Source organism: Neolamprologus brichardi, chromosome 22 (genome assembly GCF_056152115.1).
Source record: "Neolamprologus brichardi isolate AB-2024 chromosome 22, ASM5615211v1, whole genome shotgun sequence".
Taxonomy (NCBI): domain Eukaryota; kingdom Metazoa; phylum Chordata; class Actinopteri; order Cichliformes; family Cichlidae; genus Neolamprologus; species Neolamprologus brichardi.
The window spans coordinates 8137130-8156116 of NC_142124.1; the positions used below are offsets into that span (position 1 = coordinate 8137130).

The 18987-nt window shown below is 41.0% G+C and overlaps 1 protein-coding gene across 1 annotated transcript; it reads right to left on the reverse strand.

Annotated features, from left to right (window-relative positions):
- Positions 1 to 14582, reverse strand: slc9a1b (solute carrier family 9 member A1b). The gene is made up of 12 exons (XM_087835283.1): positions 14030 to 14582; positions 8890 to 9350; positions 8256 to 8506; positions 6170 to 6387; positions 4785 to 4981; positions 4389 to 4478; positions 4185 to 4255; positions 3682 to 3855; positions 3193 to 3301; positions 2962 to 3057; positions 1787 to 1859; positions 1 to 927 (listed from the first exon to the last, which is right to left on the reverse strand). Exons 1-12 carry the CDS (start codon positions 14289 to 14291, stop codon positions 674 to 676), a joined length of 2256 nt encoding a protein of 751 aa, XP_087691409.1. The 5' UTR covers positions 14292 to 14582; the 3' UTR covers positions 1 to 673.
- Between the last annotated feature and the right edge of the window lie 4405 nt (positions 14583 to 18987).

Below are 18987 nucleotides of genomic sequence, written 5' to 3' on the forward strand. Positions count from 1 at the left end.
CTCTATTTTAAATCCAGTTCTGGATTCAACAGGGAGCCCATGAAGGGAAGTCGATATAGGAAAAATGTGAGCTCTAGTTCCCCTGTCATTACTTCATGGTAATCCATCCAATAGCTGAAGAGATATTTTAGTTAAAACAACTATAATAAAAAAAGTCAACCTCATGGTGGTGCCAGAGGAGTCTATGACGTCTTTAAGTTGTGAGGATTCATCCTCTGGGCACCATAGATGAACAAAACGTCATGGCAACCCATCTAAAGGTTGTTTAGATGTTTCAGTCTGTGATAAATACCACAGACAGACAAACACTGGCAGCCAACAGCGTTTATCAGCCGGGCTTTACCTCATTATGTTTCTTATCTGTGCTTTCAGGGCAGGAGACTCCACCCGCCTGGTGCTTCAAGCTCATTGAAACAAATGCTTTGGCTTGAGGCGCATGTTAAAATTCAAAATGCTGAAACTTCAGGCGGGTATAAAAACTTCAAATAAGAAATGTCCTCTGCAGCACGCTTTGGCAATTCTGCATGTTGCATGATAAAAAAAACGTGTTATGAACGTATGGAACGAAGATTGCATAATCCTACATCACAAACATACAACAATTTAAATGATAAATATCAAGCTTTGCTAAAGCTCTCTTGTCTTCAGGCCTCTCCTGTAAAACGTGCTTCACTCATGGCAGGAAGGTGCTGTCCTCATCATCCTCCGGGTTTGGACCGGGGTCACTGAGGCAGCGTGATACTTTCAGCTGATCCCCCTGGTCGTCCTGCTCTTTTGGCTTCAGCTCGGCGTCCCTGTTGGCCCTCGGCGTGCTGCTCTGATCGGGCTTCTCAGGGGTCTCATCCAGCTCGCTGACATCATCAGCACAGCTGGGAGAAGCCCGGCCTCGGGGACTCTCGCTGTCATCGTAGGTGTACACTTTGTGCTCTGGAGAATAAAGGCAGGGGCTCATTAACAGTTTAACACCTTTAGATTTGGTTAATTAGGAACACCAGCACCAGTTATACTTTAAAATAATTTAGAGCATGCATATTCACTTACACATAGAAATTATTGTTTTAGGATAGGAAAGGATTCAAAAGAAAAATTATTGCAGTGAAAATAACAAAAAAAAGATTTTTACTTTTAATAGTTTATACCGTTCTTTGCTTCTATTTATAAATGACACACTTATTAATATTTACTATTAATGAAAATGTTAAAATATTATTTATGGACACTTTTAGGCTTTTACTGATGTGGGTGGAAATATTATTTAAATTAATTTTGGAAAAATAACTTCATTATTAAACAGAATTAAACAGAAATCACAGGTAAATATCGCACATTTGTACAGTTATTAAAAATGTGCAACCTCATCCACTTAATCTAATTTTCCTCTAGGTGTAAATGTTTATAATAATCTGGTTATTCCATTTTAAAATCCTAAACCATTCTTGTAGCTAAATATGAAACCCAACACAAGATAATATGATTAGAATAGATCCAGGGCAGACACAGTGGAAGACAAAAGGTATCCTTTTATCGATCCCCATAAGACTCATTCTGTTTAATGCAAAATATTTGCATCATTGAACAGGACATATCCCGTGTGGAAAAGAAAAGTATTGTATTGATGCACAGACTTCCAGGTCTGCACCCCACAGCAGGACACAGCCGCTCAAATGCTCCAAAAGAATCCAGCAGCACAAAACTCAAAACAATGAGTGACTTTAAAGGCCTGAACATTATTTTCATTCTCATAAAGCATTTTAAAACCGTGCTTTAAACTGGCTCTTAGACTGACCTGGTTGAAAAAATACTTTTCTCACAGGGGGCGTCTCCTGGCGCTTTGCAGGGACCGTGAGGTAGTGGCTCATCTGTAAGAGAAGCATAACAGAGTTTAAAGAAGGACTTTACAGGAAGTCACACCCAACAACGGAACAAAGCACTTTAGTATTGATTCTTATCCACAGGAAAACACAAGGATGGAGGGATCTAATGGGTCCTGAAATGATTCTGGTGCCGGATGGAGAGTCCTCTGACCGTCTGTTAAACACCTTTGTTACACTTTGAAGAGGTTCAATCACTTTTAAACTCAGCACCAGGACATTTTAAAGAAGCTCTCTGAAGTTTCTCTCAATGCAAAGATCCCTTTCTGCAGGGTTTGGCTGTGCATTTGAGCATTTGATAAAAAAAAAAAAAAAAGAAGTACCAGTTATGATTAAATAAAACCACAATTTACAAAATTGGCTGGAAAAGATAAAAAATTCTATTTGAATAATGTTTGGTCACTGCCGAGCTTTCCTTTGGAGCTGGTTAAAACCTCCCTTATTGTTTTAAATGTGCTGTAAAATAAAACTGACATTGACAAAAATAGTTTTTCCCCCACTGGCTGTCTCTGTGTCTCCTCTCTGCCTTCAGCTCTGCCAGCTGAGGAGTTTTTACACTTCTCCTTCATATTTAATGTTGTTTCTTTGTAACAACTTGATTCTGTTCATCTGGACGCAGAGTTCTAGGAGGAAGAAATATTTGTCACTCATATCAGGGACTTCAGTCTGAAACATTTCTCCCTCCTAAAACTCTGCGTCCACATGAACAGATGAACTTCCTGAGATTTCATTATCTGTATTACTTAGATTGCATCAAGACACATCCATCGAGTATCTTTAAAGGAAAGCTTGCATCTGGTACTCTATTTGATAAAAAAATAAATGTATCTGAAAGTATCCTCATTTTACTTTTACTGCCTAAAATCTTCACACATTTCTGTAAATATGTATTTTTTATTAGCCCAAATGACCTTTTTAACTCTGCGAGTTTTCTGATTTTAACTCTTTGACATTAAAAACGTGGTACTCAGGGAACAAAAAAATAAAGCTTCAAACTAGATGCACAAAAGGTTGGACAGATCTGAAATGTTCTAATGTTTCTAATTTGTTTAAGTCGACAGCTTTAGAGTTTAGAGTTGTTTAAACTCACCCTTCTCTCCATCTCCTTCTGCTTCCTGAAGCGAGCCTCGCTTATATCGTCCTCGAGCGCGTCGTTTAGCAGCTCATATCTGCTGTACGAGCGAAGCTGCAGAGGAGGAAGAAAGTATTAAATGCACATTTATTTTAAAAAGGATGGGCCTTGTTTGCAACTCGTGAACATGCATGCAAACATTCAGATTAGTCCAATCCATTTTGAACAAGCCGTCGATGTCTTCCTCACCCTCTGTCGGGTTTTCTGCAGGTTGGCTCGCAGGACTCTTCTGATCTCCTCCTCACGACTCTTTGAGATGGCTCGGCTCGGTTTGGGCGAACTTTTGGGCTGAACGTTTCTGTTTGGAAACAGTGAACAAATTTAAAGTCCAGAACCTGCATTAGTGTGATATTACTCACAGCTTATACTTTTAAAAGCCATTCAGTTAGATTTTAATGTGCCTAACACAGAAAACAAGCACAAAGTGTATCCGCTGAGGGGAAGAATTGATAACTTTACTTATAATAAAAAAAAACTTCCTGAGATGTGTTTTTTAACCTTAGCTTTATGCTGGGGAACAAAAAGACCTCCATCCTCCACAAAATCAATTTGGATTAAGGGTTAGTTCACCCAAAAAATACCGGTATGTCCGGGTTACTCAGTAATTCACTTCAATGCTGTTTTTGGGGAATATCTGCACAGAAAGCAGTTCTTGCAGGACTTGCTTCTGACATTTACCGGATGGAGACGGTCGACACAATCGTGGGCGGCTTGGCGGCGCTCCCGCTCTCCACCATCATCATCGCCTGTTTCAGCTCCATCTTATTGTAAAAGGAGATGAGCTGAGGCTCGGTGGAGCGTTCTCCTGCGATCAGCCATCTCTTCACATAGGTCTTATTGAAGCGATTCAGCCTGTATACAGAAGAGAAAGTTATTTTTTCTGTTTTGTAAAAGGGGGATACAGTAATCTGACTTTGCAGTCCTGAGAAAAACTAAGTGCACCCTTACTGTTTAATCAGATGTGCTTGAAGTTTGAGCACTTCCTTCAAAGCAGAGGTTTTGGCAGTTAGAGTTACTTGTTGATCTACAATCTACTGAGTCATCTTCATGTTTTTTACGGGACTGCACAAAGACCAGTGAAACATTTCTTTTTCACATGGCTGCATAACAACTTGAGGGCTTCTTCTGAACTACAAAGATGGAGGTGACAGAGAGGATACATTAAGAAAGAAAATACATACTTGTCCTTCCAATGATGATGCCCATAATGACCACAGATGTCTTCAATTCCTGTGAGGAGATGATCCAGGAACTGATGGCAAAATTAGTTTACAGAGGGTGTTATTTATACGTCTTATACACTGTTTGATCTGTAGCCCCATTCCTCTCGTATATTAACAAGGACTGATGTGTTTTCTTTTACATGAAGTGAATGAAATTGTCACCTGTGTGTGGATCTCCTCATTAATTGATTCTTTGCTCTCTTTCTTTTTCTTCACAGCTAGGAGCTCCACCAGGGGCCTGATCGTCATCCCCTGAAGAAAAAAAGAGAAATTAAGTTTTAAAAAACATACTGCACATTTATTTTAGACATATAAACACACTCACATAACAATACCCAATAAAAATACTGATTACTATAATTACTGATGTTGATACAGCCGGGTGGAAGCCACAGCAACTTACAACTAGAGGCCAGTCAAGAGGAAAAAATGTGTGCGGGAAAAACATTAAACATAAAAGAGACAACTGATACACGTCCAGCCTCACATGCAAGCCTTTTCCTTTGCCATGTTGTTTTTGTCATACGCCTAAATCCCAAGTACTCGTGTTATTCCCACCTGCACGAAGACAGTGAAGAAGACGACGGTGATGATGGCAGTGAGGAACAAGTTCTTGATTTTATTATTCTTCAGCAGGAACCCCAGTGAGAAGGCTATGGCACCTCGCAGGCCACCGTAGGCAATAATGAACTGGTCCTTTTTGGTCAGCTTCACAATACGGAATTTATTGATGAAGGCTGTGAGCCCGATGACTCCTGAAACACACAGAAAAAAACAAGAATTGATTAATTCATGTCATGAATTCATTATCAATATGATCATCAGTTTCCCTTTATTGGGTCTCTACACTGAACTGGTTATTGAATTTCACCATTGAATTTTCCCCACGAGGAAAAAAGTAGAGGAGCAAGATTCTGTTTTGCTCAGGCAGCAATGCCATCATGGCTAAAAAACAGTAGCGATCAAAGCCACCACCCACTGATTTGAGTGTTAAAGCCTCAAAGTTAGTGTTTTGGTCTCTTCATGTTATTTCTTTTGAGCCAGAAGAGACCCTACTTGAATGAAAGGGTGAAGTTTTACAGCAGGGGTCCCCAATCCCAGTCCACGAGGGCCGGTGTCCCTGCAGGTTTTAGATGTGTCATTGATCCATCACAGCTGATTTGAATGGATAAATTACCTTTTCAACATGTCTTAAAGTTCTCCAGAGGCTTGGTAATGACTTAATCATGTGATTCAGGAGTGTTGACCCAGGGTGAGATCTAAAACCTGCAGGGACACCGGCCCTCGTGGACTGGGATTGGGGACCCCTGTTTTACAGTCATGGCCAAAGGCTGTGGAAGCACTGCCAAAACTAAACTTTGATTTACTCACCTATAAAAAAGTTTGGAACTTATTAAATGCTTGTGATTGTTCTCCACTATATCATGAAAAACATAAAGAAGAATAATTTAAATAAAAATAAACATTAGGACCACTGCCAAAACCCTTTGCTCATGACTGTAGACCTGATTAAACCAGGTCAGAGTAAGCAAGGCAGGCAGCGCTTGACCAGTGAAATCTAAAAAGCAACATCAACTAAAACCAAAGCAACCTCTTTCCCTGCATCTCTAACAGCGCTCTGTCATGAAGCAGAACTGACCTTGCTTGGTTTAGATCACGCTGTAATCTGTACTGCATTTCAATTACATGGGAGCCTCTGGGTCCCATTAACATAGAGTATAACTCGTCAAATGGTGAAGGCAACAGCCTTTTCTAGATGTCTGCATATTGTGGATAAACCACTGGTATTTTACAGGAAACTGATGGGAAACCAGCGTGCTAGACAAGCTGCTCCGCTTTCGCTGCACTTTCAGATTAGCATATATTACTATACAATGTTTATTGTGTTACTAATAGGCAAGAAACAGAGAACTTCCTGGTTTATTGTGTTTTATTGTACTGACCCAGCACTCTGGAGACCAGACAGAAGATCACCGTGAAGATGACAAAGATCCAGTTCCAGGTGTGAGGACCAGCCACTGTGGAAACCCCGAGGAAAATGAAGATGAGTGTGTCGCTCACACTGCTCCACATCTTCAGGAAGTATTTGACGGTAGTGTAAGACTTGTGGGAGATGTTGGCCTCAACATATGGCCGCATAATCACGCCACAAGCAATCAAACTGTTTGGCAAGGAAAAGAAGGAAAGAAGCAGTCAACATGATGAGGTTTGATAGAGGTTTCTCTAAAGTTAGGATTATTGGATTATTTAATGTATGATTTCAGCTGTGCCACTGTAACCAAGACAAAAGCCTAGAGTCTGTCGTGGTTTTATTGACACAAACTGTATATAAAGTAGGGCTGCCACGATTAGTCGACTAGTCACGATTACGTCGACTATCAAAATCGTCGACGACTGATTTAATAGTCGACGCGTCGTTTGAAGCTTTGTAAGATCCCAAAAGACGCAGGAATAAGTAGTAGGATTTAAGAGTGTAATAACGGATTGAAACAGAAGATGGCAGCACTGCATGTACAAGGATGCCAGCTGCCGTTAAACCCCGAAGAAGAAGAAGCTGTGTCCCAGAATTCATAGCGCAGCCCAGCGCAGTTTCCAACAATGGCGGCAGCTAGTTAATTTTAATATTACTGTTATTATTCTTTCTGGGTCACAAAATAAACGTTTAACATATTTTCAAGCGAGAATATAGCTGTGTAAACCTCAAATGTCTGCTCAGTTTATCAAGACACCACATATTTTCAAAAGCGCTCCGACGTTTTCAGAGACGTCTGTTACCCACTAGCTCGATAGCTAGGCGGGGGCATGGCTCACTAGAGCCGGTGAGAACACCGGACTCCCGGCAAATCCTTTTCAAACCCACCGCCATCTTTCGCTACTCAGGTTAAACATATATAAGTCACTTAGATAACTTTAAAATGTTATTGTTCGGCTTTTTTTTGTATTTTATTTGTTCCTGAGTAAATCGGTTTGGCTGAGATTAAAGTTATAGTTTTTATACAGCTGAATAAACGTCAAGCAGACAGCTGATTATCAGAAGTGTGAGATGCTTGAGAATATACTCCGGTGTCCTGTTATATTTTAGATAGCAAGGAGTTTATTAAACTTCACTGAAACAATCTGCAAATTTCATTAAAATTTAATAAACTATCATCTTGTCTTTATTTTTAGTTAGCACATATCTAAAACACTTAAAGCTGTAAGCTAATAATAGTTATATAAGAGCAGATGCATGCTGGTGCAATAAGCTGTACGTTTTATGTCCAATGGATGCATGATCTGATTAGTCGACTAATCGCAAAAATAATCGGTGACTAGTCCACTATCAAAATAATCGTTTGTGGCAGCCCTAATATAAAGAAGGATAAAGCGTCTTCTTTTCCTTTCGCATCAAAGCCACCAGACATAGACGAGTAAAAGGGCCACCATCTTTAAGCTGCACATGTAGTCAAGAAAACAGACAGCTGGGTGGTTCTGTTGGCTTAGTGTCAAGAACAGCATAGGCGACAGGATCTCAGTATCAAATATCCACCCACGGTGCCACAAATTTGATTTGATGAGAACAACAGGGCTATAACCCACAGTTGAAATAATTCGACTTAAATCCAGGGGAACTGTTATATTATCCTTCTTTATACACAGTCTAAGGTTAACACCACTTCCCAGCAGCCCCTGGTTTGTGGGTAAATTCCCAGTTATTAGTGCAAATATGTGACTATGCTGTTAATGGCTGGTATGTTTTGTAATAAATAAAAATGACATTTTTACCTAACTGCTAACTGATATTTGTTAAATAAATATAAAAAAATAGTTTGATAATTAATGTTTTATCAAGTTTACAATATAAGGGGAGAGATTTTAATTAAGATACATTTAATTTAGTTACATTTTTAATAAATTTGCAAAAATGTTTTCACTTTCTCATTAGGAAATATTAACACTAGTGTATTATATCTGATACAGAGTTTTTGTGAGTTTGAGACTCAAACCTTTTTATCATAAAGCTCAGAGACCGAGGGCTCGTCTACTTACGACATGATCCCCGACAGGTGAAAGATCTCCGCTGAGAGGTAAGCCATGTAGCTGTAGAGGAAGACGAACAGCGGCTCGATGACGCGCGAGTATGAGGTGAAGCGGGACGTAAAAGCTCCCACGATGCCGTAGATCACGCCCACCATGACACCTCCCAGGGAAACCACGAAGAAAGAGATGACACCGAGGACGGCGCCGGTCACGGTAATCGCCTGCTCGTGAGCAAATTCCTTAAACAAGTGATACAGGACCTGGAGCAGAAACAGGAGTGTTTGTGTTTGCTTTTGTTCATGATTGTTTCATGGACCTAAAAAATTGATTTTATCTTGATAATTTCATTATTTATTTCAGCAGAAAATTTATAGTTCAGAAACTTTCTCAAGTGAAAATTTATACATAAAAAAAATTTCCTTTCCTCCTAAATTGAGAGATTTCCTGCTCAGTCTTTATTTTTCTTTCACTACTTTTCTGTATCTATTGACTATTTTTAGTGTTAACTGGATATAACAACACCTCAAAGTTTGTTTGTTTTTTACTATATTTTAACATTTTATAGAAAAGTAATTAATTCACATTAAAAAGAATGAGTTTAATTATAATATATTTACTATTTGAGAATGCGAACGTTGCTCACCACAGTGACGGCATCATTGAGGAGCGACTCCCCGAACACGAGGATGTGCAGCAGCTCATTAATGTGGATCTCCTCGAACACGGCCAGGACGGACACGGGGTCCACGGCCGAGATGATGGAGCCAAACAGCAGGCAGGACAGCAGGTCCACGTGACCCAGCTTGGCCGCATCAATCTGACAGACAGCATACATCATCCCACCGATGAAAAAGACGTTCCACAGTGTCCCCACCACTGCAAACATCAGGATGGTGCCAATGTTCTCAGTGAAGGGGCGCATGGGCAGGAAGTAGCCCGCATCCAGGATGATAGGAGGCAGCAGGTACAGGAAGAACAGATTGGAGTCAAGGACGGGGGGTTGTTCTCCAGTCGCTTTGATGATGCCACCCACCAGCAGGCCAACAAAGATTAGCAGACAACTCTCCGGCACGATGTGAGACACAGTGGGGATGATGTGAAATCCTGCAGACACACCATAAGCAAATTTAGTACAATCATTAAGAAAAAATACCAAAGACTCCTTGGACTGAACGTTTGAAATGTGGAGTTGTCCACTCTTCTCTGTTTTGTTGTTAAAATATGATTTTTGACACGACTAAATTACTTTTCAATATGTCGAATGTTCTTAATACTGAAAATAATTAGCAGTCAATGCCTGCATGAAGTCTAGAGCCCATCGACATCACTTTCAGTTGATGCTTTCCCTTGGGATAAATAAAGTATTATCAATCAATCAATTAAGGCTTGTTTCTAAAGAATTATGGATTTGATCAACTGGTTCCTAAAAAACACGACACCCTATTCTAAACGAGAAGCCTGGGCTCGGGAGAGTCCGATTGTCCTGCAGAGACGTTTGCTGCCGGATACTGGATGGTCATTCGCAACTGTTGATGGAGGGCATTGAACAAGATTTGCCTATTCGGAACAATGATAACAGAGTTCTGGCTGACTGGACCTGGCTTATCGAAGAACAAAGAAAGTGGTTACAGCTGTTCAAAACCCCACAAGGCTGGCTGACATGATTGACGACGGGCAAGCCGTGAGTACTCAGACTGTGTTTATTGAATGCAATATTGATAAGAATGGGAATTGAGAGACCTGATGACCAGCGACGGACATTTAGACCAACTGCGAAACTGGAATGCAGTTGTTCGTTTGAACCCAAACAACCATCTCCTTCATGCGGATACCCAAAGCCAAGACTGGCCAGACAATTCTCCTTGATAAGAGGACTGTGCTCTGCTCCTTCAAGGTCACGTGCATCAGCTGTTGACTTTTGATTAACCGGGTGAAAGAACACTCTCAAGTTGAACACGGGATACACACACACACACACGCAAATCTCATGTACACTGACACAGACACACACTCACCGCCCTCCTTTTAATTTTTTGATTTTTTTGTGCATGAAAACATGTAAATCACATTTTAGCTAAAAGCTTAAGAGCAGACATGCACTCGTCTCCATGTGTTGCACCTTTGAAACATGTCAGGTGAACACATTTGAAAGCACAGTTTCCTGAAGAACAAATTTATCGTTTCATGCACCGGCCTCCACTTAAAGGGTTTCATAATGGTTGACAAATATATGAATAAACCATTTATCAAAACATTATATATGGCTCATAAATGCTGGCTTAGAAGAAACTTGGATAGAAAGCACCTGGGAGAGCCTGAGAGATCAAACTGAACCGATTACCAATCTGAATTAACAATTTGACTTTCTCCCTGAAGGATCATGGGAGAAAGTATCATTAGGGTTAAATGGGACCTGCACTCACTGGCCACTTTATTAGATTCAGCTTCTCAATAATACAATCAGCCCACTGATTCATTCAGCCAATCACATGGTAGCAACTCAATGTATTTATGCATGTGGAGATGGCTAAATACACTGAAGCGTTGGAAAGGGGAGGAAAGGAGGTTTAAGTGAGGCTGTGATCTCCAGGGTTTACAGAGAACGGACAGAAAAAGAGAAAATATCCAGTGAGCGGCAGATCTCTGGTTAAAAATGCCGTCATGATGTCAGAGTTCAGAGTCACTCGAGCTTAGAAATGTCTCTGTGAGAACATGATAGTAAAGGATATTCCCACTGCACACAATTATACACAGAGTGCTTCAGTTATTTTAGGACAAAGCTGGACAGAACATTATTTCCTGTTTCCAAAGCAAACGCTGGATTCAGACCTATGAAAGGGATCTCTGTGGAGATTTGTTGTACTCAAACTCTTCAAATAGCCTTCAGGTTTGACACAGCTGGACCCCTCCTACTTTGGACTCCCTATTTTACTAATTATATCATTCATATGTCAGTTTAGCTCTAAATTGCTGCAAATTTTAATGCGGGAGACTATGTTGAATTTTATTGGAGAATTAAGTTATTTAATATTATTATTATTATTATTGTTATTATGGGGATATTTTAGACATTTATTAAAGACAGATGTTCCGCTGTTGCAGCTAATGGTCCAGATGCAGATAACTAAGAAGAAAACAAAACAAAATAATAATCCCGGTGGATGATTTTCTCACAATCTGGCAACCCAGTGACTCTGTTATTACCATTTTAGTATATTTTGTTGGCTTTTTAAAGCATAAATAAATAAATCCATTTAATACCATAAAATGTGTATCAGTTTCTGTTTGTGTCTGCTTTTGATTTATAAAACCTGTAAGTTATCTACTTTAAGATTTTTAAAAAACAAAGCTGAACACAAGCAGTGAGTGTACAAATTGTTCTTCTGCTCGGTGATGCTGCAGGCCTCCCTGCAACTACTGTAGCTCTTTCTTAGGACATTTTCAACACAGAAAAAGATCCATTCTGCTGCTATATTATCCACCATGTTAAATGTCTAAAACATGTGGTGTTTTGCGGCGACTCTGATTGGCTTTCTCAGTCTCTCCTGTGGGTTTCCATTGGCTGAGCGGGGACAGCGAGGTTCTTTAGCGTCTTATCTGTTTGTCCAGCTGTTGTGACCGAGGGCCTGTCCGTCTTCCTGTCCTAATGCACTGCTTGATAACAAAGATCTCAGTGTGCAGAGTCAGGGAGGGGATGTGGGGGCGAGGGAGGCTTCAAGCAAAACCAGTGACTGCATAAACGTTCTTTACAGCAGCCTGGACCGCGGTCACATGTCGGGGAGACTGAATGTCAACGCTTCTTTTAGCTCATTTGAATGTTTTGTTATTTCTGCCGATGAATTTCAAAAGTAACAACTGTCAGGTTCCTGAAATTTCTGCTTGCTACAAAGTGCTGGCTACAAACAACAAAAACTCCAAAGACAAATACACAGTTGCTAACAGTTTAGATAAACAATGAGTCATTTAACAGCTTTTAGTAGCTTCACATATGAGCATTTTTACGTTTTTTTAAGCTTCTGTAACAGCAAACTCAACAGTTTTTAGGTTTTCACTGTTACAAAGACAATAACAAACATTTTATTATGTTTAACTTGCAAAGAATTAGCATTTAAATATTACAAAATAATTAAAAGATTCAGTGATTAAATAAAATAATGTTAAATGCAAAGCATTTTTAAGCTTTATTTTGTGCAACTACCAGACAGTAAAGCTGACTTGTGTTTTTCTGCATTATTCCATCATATATATACACTGACCCTGTGGTGGATGCTCATATTAAGGTTCAAGTGATGAGGTCAGCCAAACCCACCTGGTGTCCAAACCCTTCCTCAGAGAGAGAAATCAGAAGAAGCTGGTTTAAACTGAGCATGAAGGGAGACACGGCTTGTTTTGACCCGTGAATCATGCAAAGCTACTCTAATAGAGTCCAATAATAAAATGATATAGAAGATGAGTAGAATATGTCCTCTTTAACGAAAGCAGCTGTCGTTTATACTGAAACAGTTTTTCGCTTTGCAGTTGTTTATGATGGATTAACACGAGCTTACTGCGTGTTTTCTGTGTTTTCCATCAATACGTGAGCTTTCCAACAAGGAATAACAACATCCTGGACCACGTCTACAGCAATGTAAGGGGCGCATACAAGGCAATGCCTCGCCCACATTTTGGACAGTCCGACCACATTTCTGTGTTCCTCTATCCAGCATACAGGCAGCTCCTCAAACGAGCCCCGTGAGTAAGTAAAATTACTAAAGTTTGGAGTGAAGAGACTAATTCGTCGCTTCAGGACTGCTTTGGTGCTACAAACTGGGGTGTTTAAGACCGCTCCCATGACAGAGGACAGTTCTGTGGATTTAGAGGAATATGCATCAGTGGTCACCAGCTACATCAGCACATGCATCGACAATATTGTCCCCACCAAGTGCTATGAAACATATCCAAATCAGAAGCCATGGTTGAACTGTGAGGTACGTTCCATGCTACATGCACGCTCCATTGCATTTACCTCTGGTGACGCAGAGGGCTACAAAAAGGCCAGATGTGACCTACTATTGACCCGAGGATGAGGAGAGACCAGCAGGCTCCACTATACATCAACGGGATTCAGGTGGAGAAGGTGAAGATTGTCAAATTCATCGGCACCCACATTAGTGAGGATCTCACCTGGACCCATAACACACGGCAGATCATGAAGAAGGCTCAACAACGACTCTTTTTCCTAAGGAAGCTGAGAAAATTTGGATTAACCTCCAAACTTCTCAGCAAGTTTTACATATGCACAGTGGAGAGTATCCTGACAAACTCCATCACAGTGTGGTGTGGTATGGAAACTACACCACTCAGGACAGGAAGGCTCTCCAGCACAACTCATCTGTGGAGTACCACTACAGGACATTTACAGCACTCGGGTCAGGAAAAGGACACACAACATCATCAAGGACAAACTTCTTGAATCACTTTCAACACAAAGAAAATAAACAGATATAAAAGAATGTAAATAAATGACTGAAACTTTAAAGAATGTGAAGACAGTGGAACCCTAAAAGGTGATGCTCGTCTTCATTGGTGCAGACCTGCAGCTCTGAGGCTTCCCGCTTTGGAAATCGGTCAGCTTGTTTGTATCGGAGCATTCTGCACCTTTATATTTGCATCTTCAATAGAACTTGCACAAATAAACAACAAAATAAACTTGGACTTTAAATAATTTCTGAAAGCTGCCTGAGAAGTCAGCTTAGAAGGACGTACTTATTCATGTTGCGTTGCTTCGTTAGAGCGACACTCACCAAGTTTCATGAACAGGGCCAGGAGGATCCACAGAGAGATCTCAAAGGGCGTCCTAACATGTTCGTAGTTGAAGGAGAGGACGGGGAAAGTCTTTTCATGAGCCGTGGAGTTTGCCTGGCTACGGGAATCCTCTTGTATCGTTCCGGATGATTTTTCTGAAACAACATCATGACTCGCGAAGCCACGAGAGAAGAAAACGAGAAATAAAAGGCACAATAACCCCGTCAGTCGCAGAGTGGAGCTCCTCCGGAGTGGAGCCATTTTCAGCCGGTCTGAAGGATGGACCGCCGCGGCTGCTGTTGCTGCTGCTCAGATCCGAGGAAGATGAGGGTGAGGATAGGATGGGAAGAGAGCTTGGGGCGCACGTTTACGCACAAACTCTCCAGGCATGTTAAAATCACGCATAACGCTGTCTTCTTGCCATCAGCTGGAGGTTTTACAGGTGGTTTAAACCCACCTGAGTCTTCAGTTGATCTCGGTTTTCTTTCCTCCCCTTTAGTGTAACTCTAAGAAGTTAGATTCATCAGATGGATTTCTATCTTGATCACACCCGCTCCTCTCTTCCTTCGCGGGCTGCTCGAAGCGAAGTGCCACCTGCTGGAGTGGAAGACCAAAACCGGCCACCAGGAAGAGTACGATGTTACATTGCACTTCTGACTTTTTGTTCTGTAGTTTTACTTCTTAGATTAGGTTCCAAATTAAATAAGGTATATAATTTTAATAATAGGTAAATCAGGGGTGTTACACATGCAGCACAGGGCTCAGAAGCAGCCCATCAGAGGGTCTTTTAGCTGTTCCCTACTTGCAAAACGAAAGTAAAGGCTTTGTTCCTTTTGAGATTCAGTTTGTGTGTCAGCAGTGTTCATTTATATTCTTTGAAGAAATTTAACAACCTGTAAACTAAACATTACATAGGTATAGGATCAAAATGAATCCCACGTGGTTCCTTGTTGCTAAAACTTGTATTCTACCATCAGCAGAGGAACACAGTACTGCCCACAAGTTTTGGCACACCCCTCATTTCTTTACACCTTGCTAGGAAAAACAAAGAAATGGCTGTAAACACTGTATTCAAGGTAAAACAGTTTGTACAACAAAAATTAAAATTAAATTCTTAGGTTTATTAATTTAAACATAAATTAAATCAGAGTTAAACTGGCTCACACATCTGTGTCTCCATCTGTCCCCAGCACAGAGGAATGAGTAAAAACCAACATCCAAACTCATTAGACACACCATTTATTTCCAAACACGGCCTGTTCCCACTGTGCCAGCTTTCCTCTTCTGGCGGATGGAAGCAGCTGCCTGCAGGCTGTTTGCTGTTAATCAGTCTCAGAGCTGTTAGCTGCAGAGAGATGAAGACAAATGGATTTATTAAGTACGGGTTCCAGAGAAAAGGATTTGTTTTGGGCACTTGATCAGAAGGCTAAAGAATTCATCCACATACAAATATGAACACTCTCTTTCCATGTTTAGGTTCAACTTTAAATGAATGCAGTTTGAATTAACAGGCTGTCCACTAAGCAAAAGACTTAATGTGCTAGAAAGTTTATTCTGTTCATCTGGACCAGGTAAACATTTTCTCCCAGGTGTCATCCACATACCTGAACCACTGGCCAGGTGCTGCTCCAGGATCAAACCTCTCTTCATGCATTGCTGGTCCTTGTATATGAAATATGGAGATTGAAGACAGTGCCCAGCAGTGGCGGTCCTAGCCTGTTTGGTGCCCTGGGCGAACACTCCCTCTGGCGCCCCTCTCAGACACACACATAAAACATATTAAGGATTGTACATTAACATAAAACTGTTGTCGAAACCATACTGAATTTCACCACACACACACGGCTACCAAACAGCCATCATAATTCGTCATACAATGAGAACAGGACAAATCAACAATTGACAATGACTAATTAATATTAAAATCTGTAACATAATGTATTGTTTGGAGTTTAGTCTGTTACTGTTACTATTTTTACCATTTCTTCTTGGAGCAACTGTAACCCACATCATTTCCTTAGAGATTAATAAAGTATTCTGATTGTTTCAGGATGACCTGCCTTTATCCAATCACACATCTGCTTACATGTATCTTTCGATCTTTTTTTTTCTAAACTGAGGACCTGATGGCTTTGAACTTTTCTTGTCCATCTTGGTTTTAATTTTGCACTCCAGTATGAACACCCATCCGCCAACTCAACCTATTAGACCTATACGCTTAGTTCACGGATTTACTTTGTTTAGGGTTTATTTCTGGGATTTCACACAACCCGGGATTCAAATCATGAATACATAATGGGTTTGGATTAACAACATTATGAATGAAATGTGCTCGATTTGGAAGCAGCCGGCCCCCTCCCATTTCGACGGTTGTGTGTGAGACTTTAAATCATCAAACTGTAAATTATAAATTTTCAATTGTTATTGATTCCTTTACCCCGAGTCCAAAAGTGTATGTTTATTTTCTTACTCTTCTTATATCTACTGTATGTAGCGGAGATGACAAGAAAGTTTACTTTGACTTCAGCGAGCAGGCGCACCGAGGGCTCTCGCGCTCACTTTTCGCGTATAGGATTTCGAAAAAACATCGGTGCAAAGACTTTACAAGTCACTTGGATGAGTGACGAAACGTTTCTCCCACAAGCAGCAGGCGCACCTCGCAAACGGAGGGCTCCCTTACTCCCAGCAAATGGGCGATAGAAAACCGATCGGTGCCTATGCCATTCCCACTCCCACTATGCGCTGGCATGACGTCGGGGCAGCGCGAGTACGAGCATTTTATATTTGTTTGGTTTTTTTTGTCGATGTCCGTGATGCCGCCCCCCACCACGATGCCGCCCCGGGTAACCGCCCGTTTCGCCCGTATCAAAAACCGCTACTGGTGCCAAGAGCAGATCTAGTTGGTGAAGGGTTGTGTTGTTGGGAAGGCTAGCAGTAGGGTCATCCTGTAATTTCTTACAAACGACCTCCACTGTTTCAGTAAATGAAATATCAGACCATTGTTTCATCTTACCTTCCACAAAATCTAAAGTGTTTTGAACGTGTTTGGAGTAACAGCAAGCTGACCACTGAAACCAGAAACTGAAGTTGTGTGTTGATCATGTTGACAATGGGCCTTAAAGTCACCCCTAGTTTGTGGCTTTGTGGTAAGCCATAGCTGTAGTTTCCCTGGGTATAATCTGTTGCATGAGGTCCAGTCAGTAGTGGCGTCCTGCTCCATCTGCTTCAGATCGTGTCACCCTTTTCCTGCAGCCACCACCTGGACCTTATTTTACACATCGATTGCGTTTGTTTGTCTGCATCTGAAGCTGAAACTCGGGTAGTTCCTGTAGTCTGCCATGTCCAGTGACATTTGCTCATACTCACGTATCAGTTTTAGGCAGTTCTTACACAGTTGAGGCAAAATATCATCATGCATTCCCAACAATCCAGGTAGGGTGGCCGACCTCAGGCATGCCTTTTTCCACACCACAACAGGTGTAAACAATTGGCAATTAAGCAGTGGCAACACCCAGAGACTTGCACTGGCACTGCAAGGCGAGTAGTTTCAGAGAGATGTAGCACAGGGAAATCCCAGAACCTTACAGACAGTAGAGTTGTTAGTATGCACATCTTACGTACACCTTTCAGGACCTGGATTATTAATTATGACTATTAATATAAGTGATTACATTTCCCACTTATTTTAGGATCAATAAAGTTAAATTAAATAAAGTTAAACTAACTCAAAATAAGAAGATGAGAGAATCAACGATGAGTAAAGGAGGACAAGAGCGAGGTAAAGTCAGTGAGGGAACAGGTAAATAAACAGGAATCTTATAATCTGAGTGAAGGCTAAACATATCATCCTAATTATTTCAGATTCTGCGGGTCTGCAGACTCAGACGTTTGCCCTGCTCACAAACAAACATAAGATTTATGACCACAGTTAATATAAAGAGATCATGGTCTCAGTTTGCTCTTCAGTTATCTTATTGAGTACAGCATGTGGTTCATTCTGTAATTTGTGGTCCCATTAGAGTCAATCAGAAGGAAACAACAGGGCACAGCTGCTCTGTGATTTACACCACGAGAGTTGTGTTTTCTCTTCCTCACAAACAAACAGCCTCGGTGGCTAAAGATCGACTTTTATTTACACTCTGTGCTCACAAATGACAGTCAAACAATAACATTATGAACACCAGAGATGTTGAAATGTTAATTCTAAGATGAACATGATCACCATGTAGTTAACAGGCACTAACTAAATTTCCTAGAAGCTCTTTCAATATAATCTCGATCTTTATTAGACGCATCAATTTTATGGTTTTGTATGCCTTCATGTTCAGGAATGAGACACAGAAAAGGACAGGGTGTTATTCGGTGTCCATCTGGAGGCAGATGTGCTGATATGATACAGAAACAAGTCCCATGAAATGACCCACAGGAGGGCTCGGTCATCTAGATCAGCAGTGATATTGTAAGTCCCCTATTTATTACTGGGTATCATCCTTTACAGCTCTGAGTCACTCCCAGGCCTGATTGGAAAGAACCGATTCAAAGCATGACCCAAAGCGAGAACCAGAAAAGGGAGTCTGTTCATCCCAACATCCCGGACCATTTGACAAACTCACGTGAGACCGAAGAATCGGTCGATTTGAAAATAAACTCATGTCACGATTCACGCCTTGCAGTAAAATCACTTCCTCTGCTGGAGCTTCAGTCACATTAATCACCCCATACAGACTGTGCAGTCGCCTGACAGCATCCGTTTCCCCTCAGACCGTTTCCACATGGATGAAGCCTGAGAACCAGAGAGCGCTTTGAAAACATTCTGACTGATGTGTCCGTCCTGTCTGCTTTTACAGGACAGACTGGTGTGATCCTGTTGTGCTTTAAAGGCTTGTTGTCCTTGAGCCGAGAAGCACCCGAATGGACTGCAGTCTGCTGTTTGAAAACAATAGTCTGCACACAGAGC